A 20,210-nucleotide genomic window follows, 5' to 3' on the forward strand; every position below is an offset into this window, starting at 1 on the left:
AGAACACCAAACAAAAATAAAAAAAAAAGAAAGAAAAACAGCGCCAAACATCCGAAAGAAGTAAGCGAAAATATTGAGAGACGAATGGAAGCGATTCAAGTAACTTATATTTCACATATTACGAATAAATGTATTTTAATCAAATTAAGCCACGTGGATAAAAACGCATTCATATAAATGAATAAAACAATTTTGTCTTGATAAATTTACAAACAATTATTATAATTATTAAATTTACAATGTGAAAATAATAAAAAAATTATTAAAATTTAAGCGCAGCTCTTTGTTATTTGCGGGTGTTTGCTGGGAAAAACTAATATGCACAGGAAATAAATTGAAATTCTAAACAAGAATTGCCAGTTAAGACAAGTTTAAAAAGCGCGCCTTTTAGACCGCAGTCTGTAATCGATTAATCGATGTAAAGGTCTAGGGCAATCGGGCTGTATATCGAATACACCTAGTGCACACTGTCTCCACTAGGTGGCGCCACGTGTCGCTGTTAATCTTTCTCCGTTAACTTACATTTAACATTTCAGCTACACTTAGAAAAAAAAGTACCTTCTTTTATAAAAACGATGCAAGGCATTTCCCAGATTTATAACACAAATTGGACGAGTTTTGCATACATTTTGTTTTCCATTTATTAATTTGCTTTAGTAAACTAATTGGCCAAGGCACAGAGTTTGTTTGTATTTTCCTTCAATTAGCTCGATCTCACATTTAAAATAGGCTCCACCAACGTATACTTAGATGGATGTATATATATAATTCATAATTAATAATAAAAACACACGCACATACAAACGGCAGCTAATTAAAAAGAAAAACAAATCGTTTTCCGTTAAGCATTTTCCAACGAACCTACGACAAACAAAAAAACCGATGTACTCTCGCTTAGTGTTAGGAATTAAACTAGATTACGGTTAGCGGTCTATAAACTAAAAAACATCTTAGGGCGCTACACAACTTTAGCATAGATTACAATTAACGTGTTCTTTACAATATTACATTAGAAAGATTACAATTTCCTCAGATCTGCTCGCATTGTTTTTGTGTTTTCTGTTTTGTTTTGCTATCAGAGAATAAGTGTTGAATTTTCCCCGCTTTTCCGCATTTTCCTCGCGGGGCGGCTTAACAATTTCATTTGGCATTCAACAAGTTGGTCTAACATTGCTAGGTTTCTCACATAGGTTACGTGTTACGTGTTACGTCTAAGTTTGTTCTTTTTTTTTGGGGAGGACACATGGGAAGAGCAGTGATAGATGATGAAGTGGGCAGAAAGGCACTGATTGCAGGTTCCCCGTCCCTCTGTTCTGCTAGATTAGAATTAGATTAGGCTTATAAGACCCGCTTATATCGCTGCCGTGCGACGTTTGTCCGTTTTGTCCGTTTGTCTCCGTTCTCCGTTCTCCATCGCACACCTCTCAATCTCAATCTCGATTCTGAATGGGAAACCGGATGCGATGGCCGGATTCCACCAGCCTGCTGAGTTCGAATCCGGCCATCGATTGGAGGTGTAGAGTAGGAGAGGAGTGATTGGGTTGGGTTTGGGTAAATTCGCGTTCTCGTCTCGTTTAAGGCGTTTTGTTTTGCTTTGAGCACCAGAAAGGTTCGCTTTTCCAGTTGTTGGTCCCTTTGCGTTCTAACAATTTAAATATATATGGTTACAGCGTTTGTTTTGGAGTAGAAGGATACACTATGCTCGGTTAGAAGTCGAAGGTCCTGACTCGCTCCTCTCGTTCTCGTTTCATCGCTACTCTGCTCCGTTTTAAATTTATTCAGTTCATGCCCCAAGGCATATATATATATATATATATATTATTTGTATGTATATACGTAGCTCCCTCATCTACCGTCTCCTATAATTTATATTATGTATATAGTTTCATTCTATAGTCACGCTCCCTTTACAATGCAATCCCACGCGATGGCTTCTCTCCCCCATTTGTGACTATTTGACTAACAATGATTTCGGGGTTGGGGTGTGGATGCTCCTTCTCAGACGTAAACCGGCGCCTGATCATCCGTCATGTCCGGCGGCTGTTTGTCGTCGAAGAATCGACGGAAGGTAAATTCGAAAAACCCGTGGAAGGGCTTGTCATTCTGGTCGATGTCATCGCCGCTGCTCATGTTGGAGTCATTCGAGCGCAGCTTCTCCGGGTCCACGGGATCAAAGTTGGACGTGTCCGTCGGGTGCTTAATTTCCGGTATGTAGGGCGCCTTCTGCTTTCGCATGTCCGCAAAATCGATGCCCTTGAAGAAGTCGTGGCCCTTGACCTCGTCCACGCTTTTGCCCAGACGCTTGTCGGCCGCTGCACAGAGCCTCCTTATCAGGTCCATGGCTTCGCGGGATAACTCGGCCTGCGGCGGGATGTGCAGCGTCTTCTCCCAGTTGATGACCTGTAAAAGGAGCAAGCCACGTTAGCCATGGAACTCAGTTTCGGTTGGTGTGCAATGGAAGCTTTGATCAAACCTTTTGTTGCGTTTCCAGCGGACTGTTGGCCAGGAAGGGCGGCTGACCCACCAGCATCTCGTAGAGAATGACGCCCACGCTCCAGTAGTCGCACAGCTGCGTGTACCCGCTCCGCTCCAGCACCTCGGGCGCAATGTAGTTCGGGGTGCCCACCAGCGAGTGGGCCAGGACTCTTTGGTGATCGCGCATCCGTCGCCTGCGAGTTCGGCATACTTTTATTAACGGCCGTCCCAATTAATTAAGTGTACGAAACTCACCTCTCCAGCACGGTGGGCTTGGGTCCGTTCTCGGAGTACTCCTCCCAGGGTTCCATCGAGTCCTGGCGCGAGTGATTGCCTAAGATTATAAGATTATAAGTATGACAGTGCTACACTTCGTCAGCCGCTTCAATCTCACCATTCTCCTGGTAGTACTTGGAGTTGTGCGTCCATCGGAATCCCGTGCACAGGCCAAAGTCGGTGAGCTTTATGTGTCCGTCCCTATCGATGAGTATGTTGTCAGGCTTGATGTCTCTGTGAAGCAAGTAAGTAAGTGAGTAAGTGGTGTAACTGGCAACTCGAGTCCTGCATTACCTGTGAATGAAGCCCATTTTGTGGACACTGTCCACGGCGCAGGTGACCTCGGCGATGTAGAATCTGGCCAGCTCCTCCTCGAAAATGCCCAGCTTGATGAGCAGCGACATCAGATCACCACCTGCGGGCAATTCACCAAGCTTTTAGTATATAGGAGATAGCGATATGGGAGAACCACTCACCTGGTATGTAGTCCATCACAAAGTAGAGATTATCCTTGTCCTGGAAGCTGTAGTACAGCTTCACCACCCAGTTGTTGTCCGCTTCCGCGAGAATATCCCGCTCGGCCTTCACGTGCGCCACCTGATTCCGTTTGAGGACGTCGGCTTTCCGCAGGGTTTTCATCGCATACAGGTGATTGGAGGCGTCGATCTTGCGCACCAGGGTCACCTCGCCGAAGGCACCAACGCCAATGGGCTTCAGCTTGATGAACATGCTCTTGTCCATCTTGGCGCGCTTCAAGCGAATGTAGTTGCTCTCCTTTTGGTTTAGCATCTTCCTCATCTCGATCTGCGTCTGATCGGGCAGTCCCACCTTGACCATCTCCTTCTCCAGCTGATTCTTGCGATAGGTGCGCTGGCGATACGACTTGATCACGTTCTCTATGTGCTGCTCCATGAAGAACTTGAAGGCTTGCGGCGAGTACTGCCTGATGCGGAACTCCTTGCGCTCCTCCTCCTTCTCCTTGGAGATCTTCTTGCGCTCTGGGATGGGCGAGGCGTGCTTGATCTTCTTGCAGGTGGTCGACGAGGAGGCGGTGGTGCTGGTGGATCCGTTGCTGCCACCCGAACTGTTGGCGCCCGTGTTCGCGGAGTTGTTGTTGTATTTGGCGGGCGGAATGGGCGGCGTCGTCGCCAGGTTGCTATTGCTTATCTGTATGTTGTTGTTGTTGCAGCTGGGCGGCTTGATCTCGCTGTTGTTGTTGCTCTGATAGGGCGGCGGCGGAGGCAGCTGCCTGGGCTGGATGGGCTGGCTGGGATTCCCATTGGCCAGCTTCTGCTGATCGCGCTCCCGCTCCCGCTGCTCCCGTTCCCGTTGAGCCTGCGCCTGTGCCTGGAGCACCCTCAACGCCTGCAGTTGCTGCTGCTGCTGGAGGTGTTGTTGCTGCTGCTGCTGTTGCACCTGCTGCTGCTGCTGCACCTGCTGTTGCTGCTGCACCTGCTGCTGTTGCTGCTGCTGCTGCTGCACCACCGTGGCCGCCTTGGCCTGCATGCTCTTGGCATAGGACGGCGGCTCCAGGCAGTTGGGCTTGCTGTTGAGACCCACCAACGGCGGTGTGGTGGGCGTTGGCGGTTTAGATTGCTGGTGCTGATGCTGCTGCTGGTGCTGATGCGCCGCCGCTGCTGCCTGCTGCTGCTGCTGCACCACTGCCGCGGACTTCTGGGGATAGGAGGGTGGGGCGGCCAGCACGTGAACGGGTGAGTTGCTGGCGGAGGCACTCGATGGAGATTGGGGCGCCACTGCCGTTTGCAGCACGGGCTTTTGGACCTGCGTGCTCTTCACACTCTGCATGATGATCGGCTGCTGACTGCGCGCCTGGTAGACGCGTGGCTGTGGCTTCGCCAGCGGCGCCGGCGGCAGGGACACGGTTATGGGACTCGGCGATCCCGCCGAGGTGGCCGAGTATATCCCACTGCTGGGCGATTTCCTGTAGTCCGATTGCTGCGATTGCGTCGGCGACTGGCGCGATTGCATGGAGGCCGTGTAACTGGGCGGTGGCGGCGGTGGTGCTGCTCCGCCGGCGCCGCCTTGGATTAGGTAGGGCGGCGGTGGCTCCACCACTGCGCCACTTCCGCCGCCGGGATACAGGTTGAGGGACTTCAGCTGCTGCGTCAGCTGCTGCTGCGGATTCTTCAGCCCGTTCTGGGTTATGACAGGTGAGTTGCCCCGCTGAGTGGGTGGCGCTATCGCCGGCGGGCGGTTGTTCAGGGCCGGCGATCGCCGCTTCACGTACGCCTGGCTGGTGGGCGGCACTGGCGGTGGGGGCGTGGCCGCGCTGGAGGCGGTGGGATTGCGTGGCGGCGGCGCCGGTGGAGCCACCTCACTGAAACCGCTGGGCGATGGCGAGAAACCACCATTGCCGCCCGGATTCCCCACCGTCCGCGCACTCGGCTGGTGGGTGTGGTGCGAGTGGGGGCTGTCCGAGCGGGAGCTGCCGGCTCCGGAGTCCAGAGCCGGACTGCAGCGCAGGTAGTGACTGCTCGCCGTGTCCCGCTCGATGCTCGGCTTGCGGATCAGCTTGTTTGGCATCAACGCCGTCATCATCTTTGGCACACGTCCGTTCGCCACGCCCACGCCGGACACGGATACGGATATGGAGCCGGAGCCAGGCTGACCTACAATGGCGGGCGGCGGCGGGATGACCACGTCCGGCGCCGGAGAGGCGGAGGGCGGCGGCTCCATCGGCGGCTTGGCGTGGTGATAGTCCGGAGTAAGTGCATCGTTGCGTCCGTTGGTCGCTGTGTATCGCAGAGGTGTGTAATTCTGGAAGAGAAGTGGCCAAGGATTAGTTTAAGATCCCATTTGCATGACGGTTTATAGTGCAGATATTTTCGCTCCCTTCTTAAATCCTTTTCGCTACGCCCATGTGCGAATGGCATTCCTGCACTGAAAGAAATGCGCAGCATTCTTCCGAAGTAGAGCGTTTCTATCGAAAACCAAACAAAAGGCGTGCATGCTGAAAACAAAAACAAAGAGAGCAACAGAAAGCGAAACGAAGGCTAAAACAAAAGACCTAAGAAACGAGGCGACCAAAGCAACGAAATAAAATTCTTGCCGTCGTCGTGAAATTCCTAAAAGTCAAGCGCAACCAACGGGAGCGAGCGAGACGGAGCGCACGAAGGGGGTGGGAAGAATGGGGAGCAGGAATAAGAAAGAGCGTAAGAGTGGGCGAGAGAATGGGACGGGGAAGGGGCAGAGCCGGCTGCCAGATGCGCTCCAAAACACAAGAACAAATACACTTGCAGCGAAGGTTGCCCTTGCGTCCATCTCGCTCCCACTCGCCTGTTGGTCCTGTCCTGCTCCTTGTGCCTCTCGCTCTCGCCTCGTCAGCTACCCGTTTTACGCGTTCATTTGATACCTCTCCTCCTGCGCCACCCCCTTCGCTTTCCCCCCCGCCGACAATCTCTTGCCCTTTTGTGACTGATCCTCGATTTTATGACTTTGAATGCCCCCTTCTCACTCTACCTCTTTCTTCTAGAGATGGCACCGTGATGGGAATTTGTATGCGATACGCAAAAGCGAATTCTTCAGGATTTCGATACATTTAATACATTTAATTTATGCGTGCAAACGAAGCTAAGTAAGCGGTAAATAACTTGGCAGTAAGTCATTTAACTCGTACTTTGATGCAATTAAAATTATTTATTAAATTGACGCTTAATAAGATAACAAATCGCTTAAAATGGATGAATGTGGACCGGTTGGACAAGGGCTTACGTATGTTCCATATTTAATTAGCCTTTCAGAATAATACTTAAATTAGTAATTCAGGATTATAGGTATAAAAACAAGACTTTCTGACTTTTAGTAGAAGTTATGCATTATTTGATTAATGGGTAATAATCATTTTGAATGCTGCCAAAGTGGCCTCTTTCTTTTGGGAATCGTTCTGTGGATTTTCACCCACTCTACATGTCGCGTTTTTAATGGGCATCAAATTAAATCCAAGGACGCGAGCCAAGCGAAACCCGACAAAGACCCCCAGCAGACTGTGCGTCGCTCTTTGAGGGGGTCTTCAAGCACCCCCCCTCCCACACCTCTCCCCTCCAAATGCCACCCCCCCTCTGCCACGCAGTCTTACATGAAAGCCAATTTACGGCAAATTAGCGAAAGCCAATGGGCTCACTAAATCAGCAAGTGCAACAAGAAGACCGCGAAGCGAGTGACGCCCACGCAAATGGCATTGCTACATTTTCGAATAAAATAAATTGGATTTACGGCGGACTTTAGGGCGACGGCACTGCGAACCGTACAATTGCCAAAACACTTTCGCTAATCCACTTAAGCTCCTCTGTTCGGCGGTCGCCAATGCACTTTGCACAGCGATTCTGCTGAAGGCGCAAGGTCAAAGGAATTTGCGGATTACACAAGATACACCTATACAAATGGCAATTAGTAGGGAACTAAGCCAACACCTTGCCAGGATAAGTATCTTTGAGTTATAACGAAGTATCTTTGAGTTATTATGGAGTATCTTTGAGTTATTATGAAGTATCTTCTATGTTTCTTTGAGTTATTATAAAATATATTTGGGTTATTATGAAGTATCTTGGAGTTATTACAAAGTATCTTTGAGTCATTATGAAGTATCTTTGAGTTATTAAGAAGAATCTTTGAGTTATTATATAGTATCTTCGAGGTTTCTTTGAGTTATTATAAAGTATATTTGGGTTATTATGAAGTATCTTGGAGTTATTATAAAGCATCTTTGAGTTATAATGAAGTATAATAGAGATTCCCAGCCCAAAACTAGCTGATCCCCCAATATGCAGCCTTGAACATAGCACACTATGTAACTGAGATTCCCTTGGCAAACCGCAAAAGTCGCAATGGGGCATGCCCCAACTAAATGCATCAAAATTCGAAATTCTTGGCAGCTCAATGATAATTGTGTAAAATGCGAGTACAGTAACGACCAGCTAAGACAGACATTCATTGGCATGGGAAATGCCATTATTTCTATACTTCCAAGTCACACTATAGATTTGTGGCCTGCACTAATGACACTCTGGTTAATTTAAAGCAAAAGAACATATCGCACCGATCGGGCCAGATATTCACTATATAGGAGATATAGCCAAACATTCAGCCGCATGCCGCCTTTTGTTTGTGTATGTGTGTTGGCACTTGTGGGCTGTGCGTGTGTCTGTTGTCTTTTGTTATTATTAGAGGCAACACACATTCTTTTTTCGGCGATCGCAGCTTCTGATATATGTGGGATATGGCTGTGCTATGTGCGATATAGACACACACTCGCATACTCGCATTTAGGTGGAAATTCCTGAGAAAAATAGCTGAGGCACAGAGCGCGAGAATAAAGAAAATAATGAAAATCGAGCGAAAGCGACCCACCGACAGGTTCAACAGATTTTTCGCACGAAAATCGCGCAAATTAGTTGAAAATTGCACCCCAAGGAATTCCAATTCGCTCGAAATGAAATGTGTCCCCCATAAAATGTTTACAGACAGACAGCAGGCGAAACAGTGCCAGCGAAAAGTTTTCCATATTATCTTAAATCTATAAGATCCAATTACAGTGGTCCACTAGTGTTGACTACTTTTGGCAGCCACTGTGCCCACACTTATTATAAATAGCCAAGTTCGCAGCAAATCTAAATGGGGATTACATGTGTACGCGGCCACAAGAGCACCAAATATGTCACAGATCTTGAGGTTGGGATGTACCCATAAATATAAAAAAATATATAATAAGGTAAAGGTGGTAAAAGTTTGGAGCTTCGCTTCCACTCGAATCGACTGATTCGTTTTGTTTACTAATTTATTTATGGATTATTTTAAATTTTATTGTAATGGCATTTGGCTCACTGCTGAATGCGTTGGCGTTTCGTCTAATCGTCCACTCGGCGGCTTGTTTATTCGCTTGGCGTTCGCATTTTTTATTTATTATCGACGTTTGTTATTTTAATTAATTTCTCTGCATATTTGCGGCCCAAGCGTTTTCGATATGGATATTTATAGCAGAAACTGAGCTGAATGGGTTTCAAGGCGTTGTTCGCTGGTAGCCAAGTGGCTAAAATGCCGCCAAAATAAGACGTCTCACAGCTTAGTATAGACTATAAGATACCCATTACGATGGCAGTTATAGTGGCTTTGAAATCAATAAGAGTGTTAAAGTAGTTTGACAAGAAAGATAACTTTAAAAGCTAAGTAAGCTAAAGGCAAAATATGTGTGAGTAACTACATTTAAAGGGGTATCAAATAGTTCATAGGACAGGCTGACAATCGCCCGTGTGGGCGCGAAAGTGTTGATCGGGTCGTGCATAAATTTCGTCTTTATTTATCGCCTATCGTTTATCGCCCCGACATGGACTGCCCACATAAGGAGTAAAACCCGAATGCTCGGATAGAGTATTCCGCGCATATGAGCCATATATGAGCAGATTATGGGTTTCTGGTATTTAGCGCTCAGCATGACCAATTAGCCGGGCCATTGTGCCTACGAGGCGTAGGCCGAAAAGCCGGGCGAAAGTTGGCCAAAACCCCTAAAGTTGGCCCCAACCGCAGCCAAAGAGCAATACCAATGGCACCGCAATTGCAGCACTAAATTGGCCTGTCCAACCGAACTGGCCGTGGTCATAACAATTAGCCAACTCGCAGGCATATATTTTATGGCCAAAACCTGAGCACGCCCATCGCCTGGATTAAGAGAAAACCCGCCTCCCAGCCTCCAAGTCTCCGAGTCTCTGGAATTTCTTTTGGCCCGATCCTCGAATCCAAGCGAATCCAAACATAATTTACAGTCGCGGCAAACAGTAGCTGGCAAGTGGAGATCGTAAAACATTGAATTGATGACCCGTCAGATAATATTTAAGAATTTTTATGTCCTTCCCCGCCACTCTTTTCCTGCTCCTTTCCGCAGCTCTTTCGCATTTTTTAAAGGAACTTTGGGCATTGCAGCGATTGAAATCTTTGATAGTGGCTTAAAGGAAATGCTGACGGAGGAGCACTTCAAATCCAAATGGGTGGGTCCATCAAAATGCCAAATGGGCAAAAAATGGGAGTCGTGTATTATTCAAAAGACACTCACTTTCAAAAGACATATAAATAGCCATAAGCAAGTCAAGTCCCAGTTGGTTACAATCTCCCCAAAAGAACAATTACTTCAATCCCATTTAGAGTCGGAAATCAGGGGATTATAGGTATTAAAGATCTACGATCTACAGACATGGTGCCGAAATCTTGAACCGAGAGCATTAGTCATTCGGCCGCTGGTGTGCAATCGCTTGGGGAATTTTCGGCATTCATTGAAATCAATAGCAACCCACTCATCAATTGGGTTGGAATATATACGATATATACGCGTATTCCGAACCGATCGCTTGAGTTCACGGTGTGACGTCAATGCCAAGAATCCAGGGCGATCGCGTGTACGCACACTTCGCAGCTCTGAAGATCGTCTCTCTTTCTACACAGAGAAAAATTACTTAACACCCTGTTCAATGGTAGTATTCAATGGAAGATCGTTAGTATGAACTTTAAATCTTATATTCCATTCTAAATCATTAATAGACTATTCTTTTTGCACTATCCTCTCCCATCTTTTTCTTAACAACCTACTTTTCTTGCCGTGTATCTCATCTTCTGTCCCTCTTCCACTGGTCACTTGTCTGCCCATCCACCCACTCAGAGGGCAGAAGGTCAATTGCACTTCGCCTGCCAGTTCATTAATTTGGCGCTCCCCTCGGATGCCTCAATTATAAATAGCTCGTCTAGCTATTTTCTTTTCAGCCAGCATAATGGCCAACTCCCGCGGCTGAGTTTCCCACAGCTGACCAACCGCCCACCTACCACCCACTACGCCCACCTCATGACCTTGTGCAGGTGAAAAATCTGCGGCTCGTGCCAGTTTCTAAATTAAAATCTTACGTTACTCGGTGGAAACTATAATTTCGTTTGTGGGCTCAAAGTTTGTCATGTTTGTAGATCATAGAAAAATGCTAGAGTTTCGAGTTAATATCTTTTGAATATTTCGGCTCGTAAATGTCGGTTATAAAATCAAGAATCCATACTTTCCCAGTCGCGCCTAGAAAATCACCCACTCTTTTCGAAAGATGTATGTATATTGCTGCTTTGTGGCTGGCATTTTATCTGGTTGTTAGTTTTTAATAGTGGTCGTCTCTACAGCCTTGTGTCTTGATTGTCGCCTCATTGGTCGAGCGACCATAAAAAGTTGTGATAAGCGTTTTAATGGCATAACTTCCAGCTTGAGAGCTAAGATGGTCTTAAGTAGCATGGAGCCGGGCTAAGTCGAGATTCACCAAGATGAGCTGAGATGAGTGGCACGGAGCTAAACGGTTTATTTAAATTCCTTAAGCCTGTTCTGCGGCTCGAAGCGAGTGAGTCAGATGTGGAAATACTTTTGGAGAACGTGGTGGATTTTCTCTTATTCTAAGATACTAAGATACAGATACAGATACTATACTAATTTTATTTAAATTAAAAGTCTCAAACTGCCGGTACAAGTTCGCATATCTAGTTTGTTGTTTAACCACTGCTGTTGTGTTAACTGAATGAAGATCTGTATTCGGCTCATTCATCATTTGATAAAATCTACGATCTGATTTGCAGAAACAGGCTAACAAATTCATGCAAATCTATGCCACATTCGCTGTAGAATCTTGTGCATTTGCTGCAAGAATTCGCGGTGACAGGAGGTACTATGTAAACTAGTAATCATAATATATAGTCACCTGATTATTCCTATGGTTATTTTGTACTTCGAATCGGGTTAGGTCCTGCTTGATGCTCTCGAGGGCTTCCGCCGTGTATTTATCATTGGGGCGACCGCCCCTTTTTTCGCCCGCTGGATGCATGATGCTGCTGCTGCTTCGCCCTGTGGCATTTAGCACTCATATCACAGAAATGCTCGACACTCACACTCACACTCGCACTCGCACAGCACTCGCACACACACTGGGGCACATCGGCGGCCGGGGGGATTTGTATGCTGCCTTTCTATGATTATTTCGATTTCGATTATGATTATATTTGATTTAATTGGTTGTTTCGTATAGAAGACACGTATATTACTCGCTTGTCCGGCGATGCTGAGCACCTTTTTGCATTTGATTATTTGCGACTATGATAACGAACTACTTAGTCGCAGGTTTGCGATGCTTTATTATCGCGATCTTGATATTGTTGCTCTCAATAAAGATAAATGTGTTTGCACTGCTCTTTCTCGCGGTGTAGGCTTCTGCTTTGTTTGTCGTCGGATTATTTATCACTCGCGCCGGGAATTCTTCCACTCGCATTCGCATTCACAATCACATTCACATTTGCGTTCGCATTCGTTATTTGTATTCACATTTGCATTATAACAGCAACTCCCCTCGCCGCCCAACATTCATTTCGCATGTAAATACTGCCGCCTCCCCGCATTTGATTTTTATTTTTTTTTTTGTATATTTTGTATTTTTTATATTTGTTGTATTTTTTCTGTTTTCGATTTTTATTCGTCCGCTTTATCAGAGATTCTGCGCCAGCCGCAAAAGCACAATTCAAATTCGAAAATAGTTGGCAGATCCGAATAAAAGTCGCAGGCGATGAATGAATTCCATTTGAATAACTGAATACCAAAATATTAGTTTCAATTTGATTTGAGCCGATTCGAGAATCGAACCTCACGGAATCTTAATTGATCCTACGCACGAATCGAGATGGCGGCCAACTTGGAGCTGAAAATATAGAAAAAGAGACGGGGGGTCGGGTGAGAAAATTGATCAAACGAAAATTGTCACACGCTATAAGCTACATATATGTATGCTAAATGCTAAATGCCAAATGCCACACATGCGAAACAAGGTTTTCAGCCGCTTCCAAAGTGACCCATTCATTGGGATTAATTAAAGTGGTTCCGATTATGAAAACTATAAAATAATATAATATAACTCCGCTTGAATAACTCTGCATGAATATATTACATGTATCCCAAGTCTTTCATTCCTAGTATTACTTTTGATATCGCATACCCTAGTGAATCTTCCAGAAACCCTGGTCAAAAAGCCCCAATTGGAGGCACTATCTCGGCCAGTTGATGGCTTTGTTGGCCCATTGGAGTGCCAGCAACGTGAGTCACCCGCAATCGGGGGTCTTAAAGAGCTGCCGGAAAATCCGCACTCATTGTTCGTAATGAACAACGCGACTCGTGGAGGAAGTGCTTTCTTTTGCATGCTTTTCACGCCTTTTGCCAGTGATTTTCGGGCCCAAACTGCCCTAAGTTGCAGCAGATCGAGGCCAAAAACGAGAAAAAACAAAAAAAAGGTGGCAGGCTGCACATAAATTATGCTCTTATGTCATGTTTCGAATTCTGGGGAAATGTAAACGGAAAAAAATCACCCGGCAACGCAAAACAAACCCAATTTTATGACGAACCATTAAGCTCACACTACATACGTATCTATATATATATGTATTTTTGTAGGTGTGTAGGTGTGGGGGTGTGGGGGAGCTAGGGGGCGGAGGGAGTGGCGTGCGCACCTGACTATGAAATAGCCATCGACAGATAGATGTGTAAACAAACACGGAATTTCGCCGAATTTGTGCCAAGTGCAAATGAGGAAGGAAACGCAGCGAGCACAGAGTATCGCGTGGCTGATCGAAGTGCGTGATACCCTGCAGAGAGCTAAGTACATAGAACTTTCCTTGCCCAATTGCACAGTAAAGATATTGAAACCTGAGTAATAAACAATATCTAGAATATTTGGGAGCCTCTAAATATCTAAATACCAAACAGTTGACAACATTCCTCGCAGCACTCAAGTCCACAAATAGTATATATATATATATATTCGTATATCTGGAGATAATGAACCATAGACATCTGCCGACATGCAAACATGACTCGGTGTCTTGATCCGCAAACAGCGTTTTGATTGCCCTGTAAATTCACTCGAACATAAAAGCTTGGGAGCCACGAAATGGCGAAACATGGGTTTTAATTATTCTGTTGACAAAAGTGGTTTCTTTACTTTAATTCCGCTCTATTAGCTCTTGCCAAGGAATGCGAATTTAGCCGGGGTTGTGTACATGCGAGTATGCGAGATGATAACAACCATACCCACCATACCAACCATAGTATAGATAGAACATATAGATCTCGGGATCTCGGGTGGGTAAACAACTCGGGCCCCACGCGCCAAATCCGCGTGTCAACAGAGATACATATACTTGTATATATAACTATATAACTATAGTAACTATATGTACATATGGCCTCTCGCATTTTTGTGTTTTGGTGCCAAGTTGGGAAACTTTCGCATTCCACGCATACCGCCCAGTATTTTTGCGCAAATAAGCGCTGCGCTGCCATCGTATCCAATAACTAATTAGCAATCCAAACAACCAATTCACTTGCAATCCTCCTCCGCCCTTCGCTCAAATATTTTGATTTAGATGCGTTATTAAGCGGCTACGCCATTGGAATCTCTAATTGTTTAATTGCGTCCAAAGTTGTGGCTTCACATGAAAGAGCGAGTGCCGCTTTGATATCTAAAGCCATATCTAAATGGCTTTTGTTTCCTATTTTCGCTTAGGCAGAATTTCGCATTCAGCATTTATTGAGATACTTTACTCGCCACTAAGCCCATTGAGCTTATGGCTACTTTCGGTTACTTTCGTCGTATCTACCCCCTTTTTTCGCGTTGTGTAACGCCTTTCTGGAGCAATAGTCTCTAATCACTTTCGCAAACTAACATTCCGTATTTGCGTTGTCCAGATTGTGTTTACTTTGACACTTGTAAGGTGTTTAATCACCTGAGAACTGCATTGTGTGCACAGGTTTATTAGAATCATTACATGTATCTATGAGATAAACTCAGTTTTAGGGGTATTCATGGCTAACGAATCATTACATGTATCTATGAAATAAACTCAGTTTTAAGGGTATTCATGGCAAACGAAATGTACTAAATTACTCAATTTATTTATGCAATTTATCAGAAGAACCCCTTTTATTCTGGTACTAAACCACATATAACTAATATATAGACTTATTTACTTTTTAAGCAACTCTACAAAGTTATATTTCGTTTGGTTCTACAAATTCGTCACTCTGGAAACAGACTGTATTTTAAACTAATTTATCAGAAATGTGATTTTGACCCATAATCTAGTTTCAACTGTGATAACTTATCACTCGATAGATTACGAAACGGTAGTAATGAACCGCAGATCCCGAAATCCCGAGGGAATTACGTGCTTCCGAAGCAGAGCGAGCGAGAGAGCTAGTGCAAAGAGGGGGCCAGAAAGAGAGGGAGAAACACGCTGCAGGGGGCAAACACTAGAGTGCCCCAACACACACACACACACACACACGCCGCCGCATACGCACACACACACAGGCAGGCGAAGAAGTGTGCGACGCGTCAGGGCAGAAGATAAAAATAGTATTAGTTGCTGATTATTATTGCAAAAATGCGCATTCCACAGCGGCTGCGAAGAAGAAGAGCAGTTGCGGCAAGGGATCGAAAGAGGGGGCGGGGAGGTGGGGTGAGCAGGCAGAAAAAAGGGGGCGGGTCGGCGGCTGCTGCTGAGTCGCCTTGGCTCTTGCTCTCTTTCTCCCGCTCTCTCCCTCTCTCTGTTTTCGTTTCGTTTTCCCTTTTTTCATCCACTCTCTCACACAAACACATCAGCGCGTGTGTGTGTGTGTGGAGGGGGGCGGCGAAAGGGGGAGGGGATCGAAGCAAGCAAGAAAAACGAGCTAAATTGCATTTTCGTCGTCCACATCGCTCGACTTGCATTGCAGTGCAACAGTGGCGGCGAAGGGGTGCGGGAAATTCCAGGGGGTGGGGGGTTTTTAATCCGAAGAGCCAAGTTCAGCGAACACCCCCACTAAGTCCACTTCTTTATCGGGAAAATAGAATAATATTAGCAATGATATCCTTTAAATAAACTAACTAAATTTAAATAAAGAATCACTTCATTGAAAAGAGTTTACACATTTTCATTAAGAGCTTACAGTGGAACTATATAGTATGCGTAATCGAGCGAGTTAATTGCGGGGTATCCCTTTGGTCGGCACCATCCCCTCGCCAAACTTCCTCTTCCTTTTCTTGTTTTATCGTTCATTTACTTTTAAAAGCGAACCACAACAGCACAAACGGCCCACTGTATTGGTATTTATTGCCCATGGCGCGCGTGTGTGTGTGTTTCTGTGTGCTTTGTGGAATGCACACGATCAACGCCAATGGAGCCTCACCTGTTCCAGCAACAACAACAACAACAACAACTACTACAACAACATAGCTACAACTACAACTGAGGCAGCAACAAACAACAACACACTCACATAATCCACTGCGAATTGCATGCTGGAATGTGAATGGAATCCCAGCGATTTTCCAACGTCGCTGACGATGACGCCGCTGTTTGCTGGTTTTAAGCAAAAACAACAATCGCAACATCGCCAACAAGCACAAAAACAACAATAGTAGTAGTAGTAGTAATAGTAGTAGTCTTACTAGTGAGCGCAACAACAAAGTTTCGCACATTTCGGAGGCGTTTTTTGGACTTTAGCTCCGTTTCCAGTTGCATGTTTTGTGGGCGCGTTTATATCAAAGCGTGTACATATAATATTTGGAATTTCTATAGAGAATCGATGGTGTATTTCTATTCTATAATCCCTCGTTTTTTAGATAGTATTAGATTACAACCTTTTATATGTAGACTAAACCCCTTCTTAATCTCTGTGCTCTCTGTTAAACAGCGCTTAGAACTGAAAACTGCGATTAATCCCAAGTAAAAAACTATTCAATGAAGTTGGTGCTTTGAAAAAAGCAAGTTTTTGCTGCCGCAGAGCATTCAAGTTGCAAAAGGCTGTGCCACAGACATTTTGCATCTCATTGCAATTAACTTTATGAATTTTCGGCTGGCTGGCTCGACAAATGGAGGAGGTCTCAATGTTCCGCCCCCTTCGTTTCTTGCTTTGTGCTTTGTGGTTCGTGCTTTTGCTTTTTCGCCAGCACAAGCGGGCCGCCTGAGAAATTATTGTCGCACTGACATTGAAGTGGCGGCGCTGCCTCTAATTACAAATTACAATGGGCTGCAGTTACTTGTGCCACATTTCGCATTTGCATCTCGCGTCTTTGCATCTACTGTGCTGCCCCCGCGGATTTTCCTCATTTTCCCCATTCCGCCGATTGTGTGCTCTATTCACATGCAAATCGGAGGCAGCTGCTGCCCACGGTTGCATCAACACCGCGCATACTGTCACACAGTTGATCTCTACTAGAACTACAGTGGCCACTGCCTACATGGATTACTCAATTACTTTATTTTACATTATATTAATAAAATTAGATCATAAGAAGCAGCAAAGTAATTGGTTGTGCTGTACAAAATCAAAATAGCATCTAGTAGTTCTAATTGCATAAATATAATAAATACGATTAATACAGTGTTTAAGTTTAGCATCTTTATCATCAAATAAAACAATTAAATTTGTTTATGTGTATAGTTTCTAATTTAAATGAATAATAACATAAGACGCTGTTTCTTTTAGTTGATCTTCACTGTATGCAAATCGTGCGCTGTTTTCGTCATGTTTTGACTAAATTCCTGACATTACTATTATTATTACTATTATTGTTATTGATGCAACTCTAATTGTCGTATTTTTACTTTTCGTTGTTTATTGTTTTCTTGTTGGTTTTTCGAATTTGTAACTTTTCTGACACACGAAAATCGGAGCCAATTAACCGCATCTTCAGTTGGAAAATGGTAAACGGAAAGGGGAAAACTGAGTAAACTGAGAAAAGTGCGTGCATACATTGACCTTGCCTAATGTCGTTGGAAAAACGAAAGGAATTCCAATTTACGCTGGAATAAAGTTAAATATGCTACGAGATTAATGGTTTTCCATAGACACCAGTACACTCCGCCAGAAAGAGAGGGAAGTCAAAAGAATTTAATCCGATTTGTGTAGCAACCTCTCGCTCGCTCTCTTTGTCTCCTCCGCTCTCCCCCATACACATACACACACACACTCGTACACACGTACAGATTTATTCCACGAGAGAGCGAGAGCGAAATATGTAAATACAGCCTGTTGCATTTGTGTGTGTACTTCGCATTTCGTTTTCAGGCACTTTTCCGCACATTTTTGATTGCTTTTCGTGCGTTTTCCGTGCAGTTTTCCTCGCTTTTCCACACAGCACACAGGCAATTGGAAATGCACACCAGCACACACACATGAGTCGCACACACCAGCGCAGCCACACACGCACTGGCTCACACACACACTCGCACACATTCAACAGATATTGCATTTTCTTTTTGGACTGGAAGATACGCAAATTCCAGCTGCAAACGTTGCATTTTCACCAGGCATTTTCCACAATTACCTTCGCTCCTTCGCGTTTTTCACGTTTTCCACGTAATTTCCTTGCTTTTCGCCTCTTTGTTCTCGCCTTTTTCGCGTTTCCCACACACGGCACTTATTGCTTTTCTTCTTTTTCTCCGTTTTTCCTTGCCTTCTAACGACAATTCGCTGATATTTGCCGATGTATTTTCACTTGATTCACTCGCGTTCGCGCTCCACCACTTTTCGCGTGCATTTAGTCGTGCATTTTCCACGCATTTTCGATGCGCGTTTGGGTTAAATTTAGTAAAAATTAATTCGTGGTTTTGTTGCTGCCGTCGTGCTAGATATGTTCACATATCGATAGACCGATATCGATTGGCAGGGGTCTAGGGAGGAGTAGCTGAGCTAATCTGGCAGCCACTTCGCATATCGATTGGATTTGGCTGTGTTATCGATGTTTACATATGAAAATAACAAATTAAAATATTTTAAGCAAGTTGTTGATTATTTGATATATATATTATAGAACTATTACAGAATATATAGGCTAAGATGATACCACAGTTTGAACCCATCGGAATAAATAGCGACGGTTTTAACGACGTCCCAAACCAATTCTGATTAGCACTTAGCAAGGACGCAACCCTTTTGTTATAAAATTCTTTTGATATAGAAAACACAACAGATTTTAAATATTAAGTACTTTAAAATATAGTTCATATCTTTTATTATAAAAATTTGTTGTTGAGTATAAGTCTGATATTCTGCTGAAATTCCAAAGTCAGGAAAAGCTAAGTTAGTAGCGTAACTGCAAGTTACAAACCAAATGTTCCTGAAAATCATTTAAAATATTATTTGTTTTTGTTATTAGATAGTTTGCCCGCTCAGCTTTTGAAAAACTCGATAGCTGCAGCTCAAAGCGGCGTACAAAACAGGGCTATCGATAAGCTATCGAATCTGCATGGTTTTCTTCGCATTTCCTCGAATCTCCAGGCATTTTTGTAAGTTTACCAAGTTTACCAAAATGTCGAAGAGCGCGCTGGTGATTCTGGCACCCGGAGCGGAGGAGATGGAGTTCATCATAGCCGCCGATGTGCTGCGACGAGCGGGCGTGAGTACTCCCTAATCACTCTGTTCTATAACTAAACTATATACCATATATTATATATTATATGATGTGATAGATCAAGGTCACCGTCGCCGGTTTGAATGGCGGCGAATTGGTGAAGTGCTCGAGGGACGTGCAGATCCTGCCGGACACCTCGCTGGCCCAGGTGGCCGCGGACCAGTTCGATGTGGTGGTGCTGCCCGGCGGACTGGGTGGCTCCAATGCAATGGCGGAGTCCTCGGTGGTCGGGGACATCCTGCGGAGGCAGGAGTCCAGCGGCGGGCTCATCGCCGCCATCTGCGCCGCTCCCACCGTTCTGGCCAAGCACGGCATCGCCTCCGGCAAATCCCTCACCTCGTATCCCTCCATGAAGCCCCAACTGCTGGACAACTACAGGTAGTTCTCTATGGAGTATCTAGTTATCTGATCCTAAGATTCTATTCTTTCTGCTCAGCTATGTGGACGACAAGACGGTGGTCAAGGATGGCAACCTGCTCACCAGTCGCGGTCCTGGCACCGCCTACGAGTTCGCCCTCCGAATCGCAGAGGAGCTGGCCGGCAAGGAGAAGGTGCTCGAGGTGGCGAAGGGTCTCCTGGTAGCCTACGATTAGGTGGCTAGGCTTATATTACACATATTTATGAGAAAGTTATACAAATTGCTTTAAGCAAATCGTGTAAACAAGAACTGAATTAAAGTTACATATTCAAGGCAAATTAGGTTTTTTATTTCATTTGTTATGAACGGTTTTTAAGGAGTAAATGAATAACTGATAACATAATAATATAAATAACAATAACATAAATAAGATGAACTGAATTGAAATAACAATAACATTCAAAGCAAAGCGTTTTCATATCACTATCAAATAATTTCAAGGAGTAACTAACAATGGCATTAAAAAAAAAACATGCATGAGATCAACAGAATTTTAAAAACATTCAAATTAAATTAGTTTTGAAATCAAATACCATTATATACATATGGCAAAGACTTAAATTTACTTCGTTTTAAGC

General features: G+C 44.7%; 2 protein-coding genes across 2 annotated transcripts; one reads left to right on the plus strand and one right to left on the minus strand.

Annotated features, from left to right (window-relative positions):
• Positions 1 to 616: 616 nt before the first annotated feature.
• LOC6538935 (serine/threonine-protein kinase Warts) lies at positions 617 to 18,467 on the minus strand. The gene is made up of 8 exons (XM_002099403.3): positions 18,129 to 18,467; positions 11,478 to 12,464; positions 3,228 to 5,529; positions 3,046 to 3,166; positions 2,870 to 2,985; positions 2,731 to 2,809; positions 2,474 to 2,669; positions 617 to 2,400 (listed from the first exon to the last, which is right to left on the minus strand). Exons 2-8 carry the CDS (start codon positions 11,598 to 11,600, stop codon positions 1,999 to 2,001), a joined length of 3,339 nt encoding a protein of 1,112 aa, XP_002099439.1. The 5' UTR covers positions 11,601 to 12,464; positions 18,129 to 18,467; the 3' UTR covers positions 617 to 1,998.
• A 564-nt stretch (positions 18,468 to 19,031) lies between these two features.
• Positions 19,032 to 19,910, plus strand: LOC6538936 (protein dj-1beta). The gene is made up of 3 exons (XM_002099404.3): positions 19,032 to 19,199; positions 19,273 to 19,592; positions 19,651 to 19,910. The coding sequence occupies exons 1-3, from the start codon at positions 19,050 to 19,052 to the stop codon at positions 19,805 to 19,807; spliced, it is 627 nt and encodes a 208-aa protein (XP_002099440.2). The 5' UTR covers positions 19,032 to 19,049; the 3' UTR covers positions 19,808 to 19,910.
• Positions 19,911 to 20,210: the final 300 nt, after the last annotated feature.

Source organism: Drosophila yakuba, chromosome 3R, assembly GCF_016746365.2.
Source record: "Drosophila yakuba strain Tai18E2 chromosome 3R, Prin_Dyak_Tai18E2_2.1, whole genome shotgun sequence".
NCBI lineage: Eukaryota > Metazoa > Arthropoda > Insecta > Diptera > Drosophilidae > Drosophila > Drosophila yakuba.

Coding starts and splice junctions, on each gene's coding strand:
- LOC6538935 (XM_002099403.3), bottom strand. CDS start 11,600: ATGCATCCAGCGGGCGAAAAAAGGGGCGGTCGCCCCAATGATAAATAC. Junction 2,986..3,045: donor AAAATGGGCTTCATTCACAG/GTAATGCAGGAC, acceptor CTTGCTTCACAG/AGACATCAAGCCTGACAACA. Junction 2,810..2,869: donor CAAGTACTACCAGGAGAATG/GTGAGATTGAAG, acceptor TTATAATCTTAG/GCAATCACTCGCGCCAGGAC.
- LOC6538936 (XM_002099404.3), top strand. CDS start 19,050: ATGGTTTTCTTCGCATTTCCTCGAATCTCCAGGCATTTTTGTAAGTTT. Junction 19,200..19,272: donor ATGTGCTGCGACGAGCGGGC/GTGAGTACTCCC, acceptor ATGATGTGATAG/ATCAAGGTCACCGTCGCCGG. Junction 19,593..19,650: donor CAACTGCTGGACAACTACAG/GTAGTTCTCTAT, acceptor CTTTCTGCTCAG/CTATGTGGACGACAAGACGG.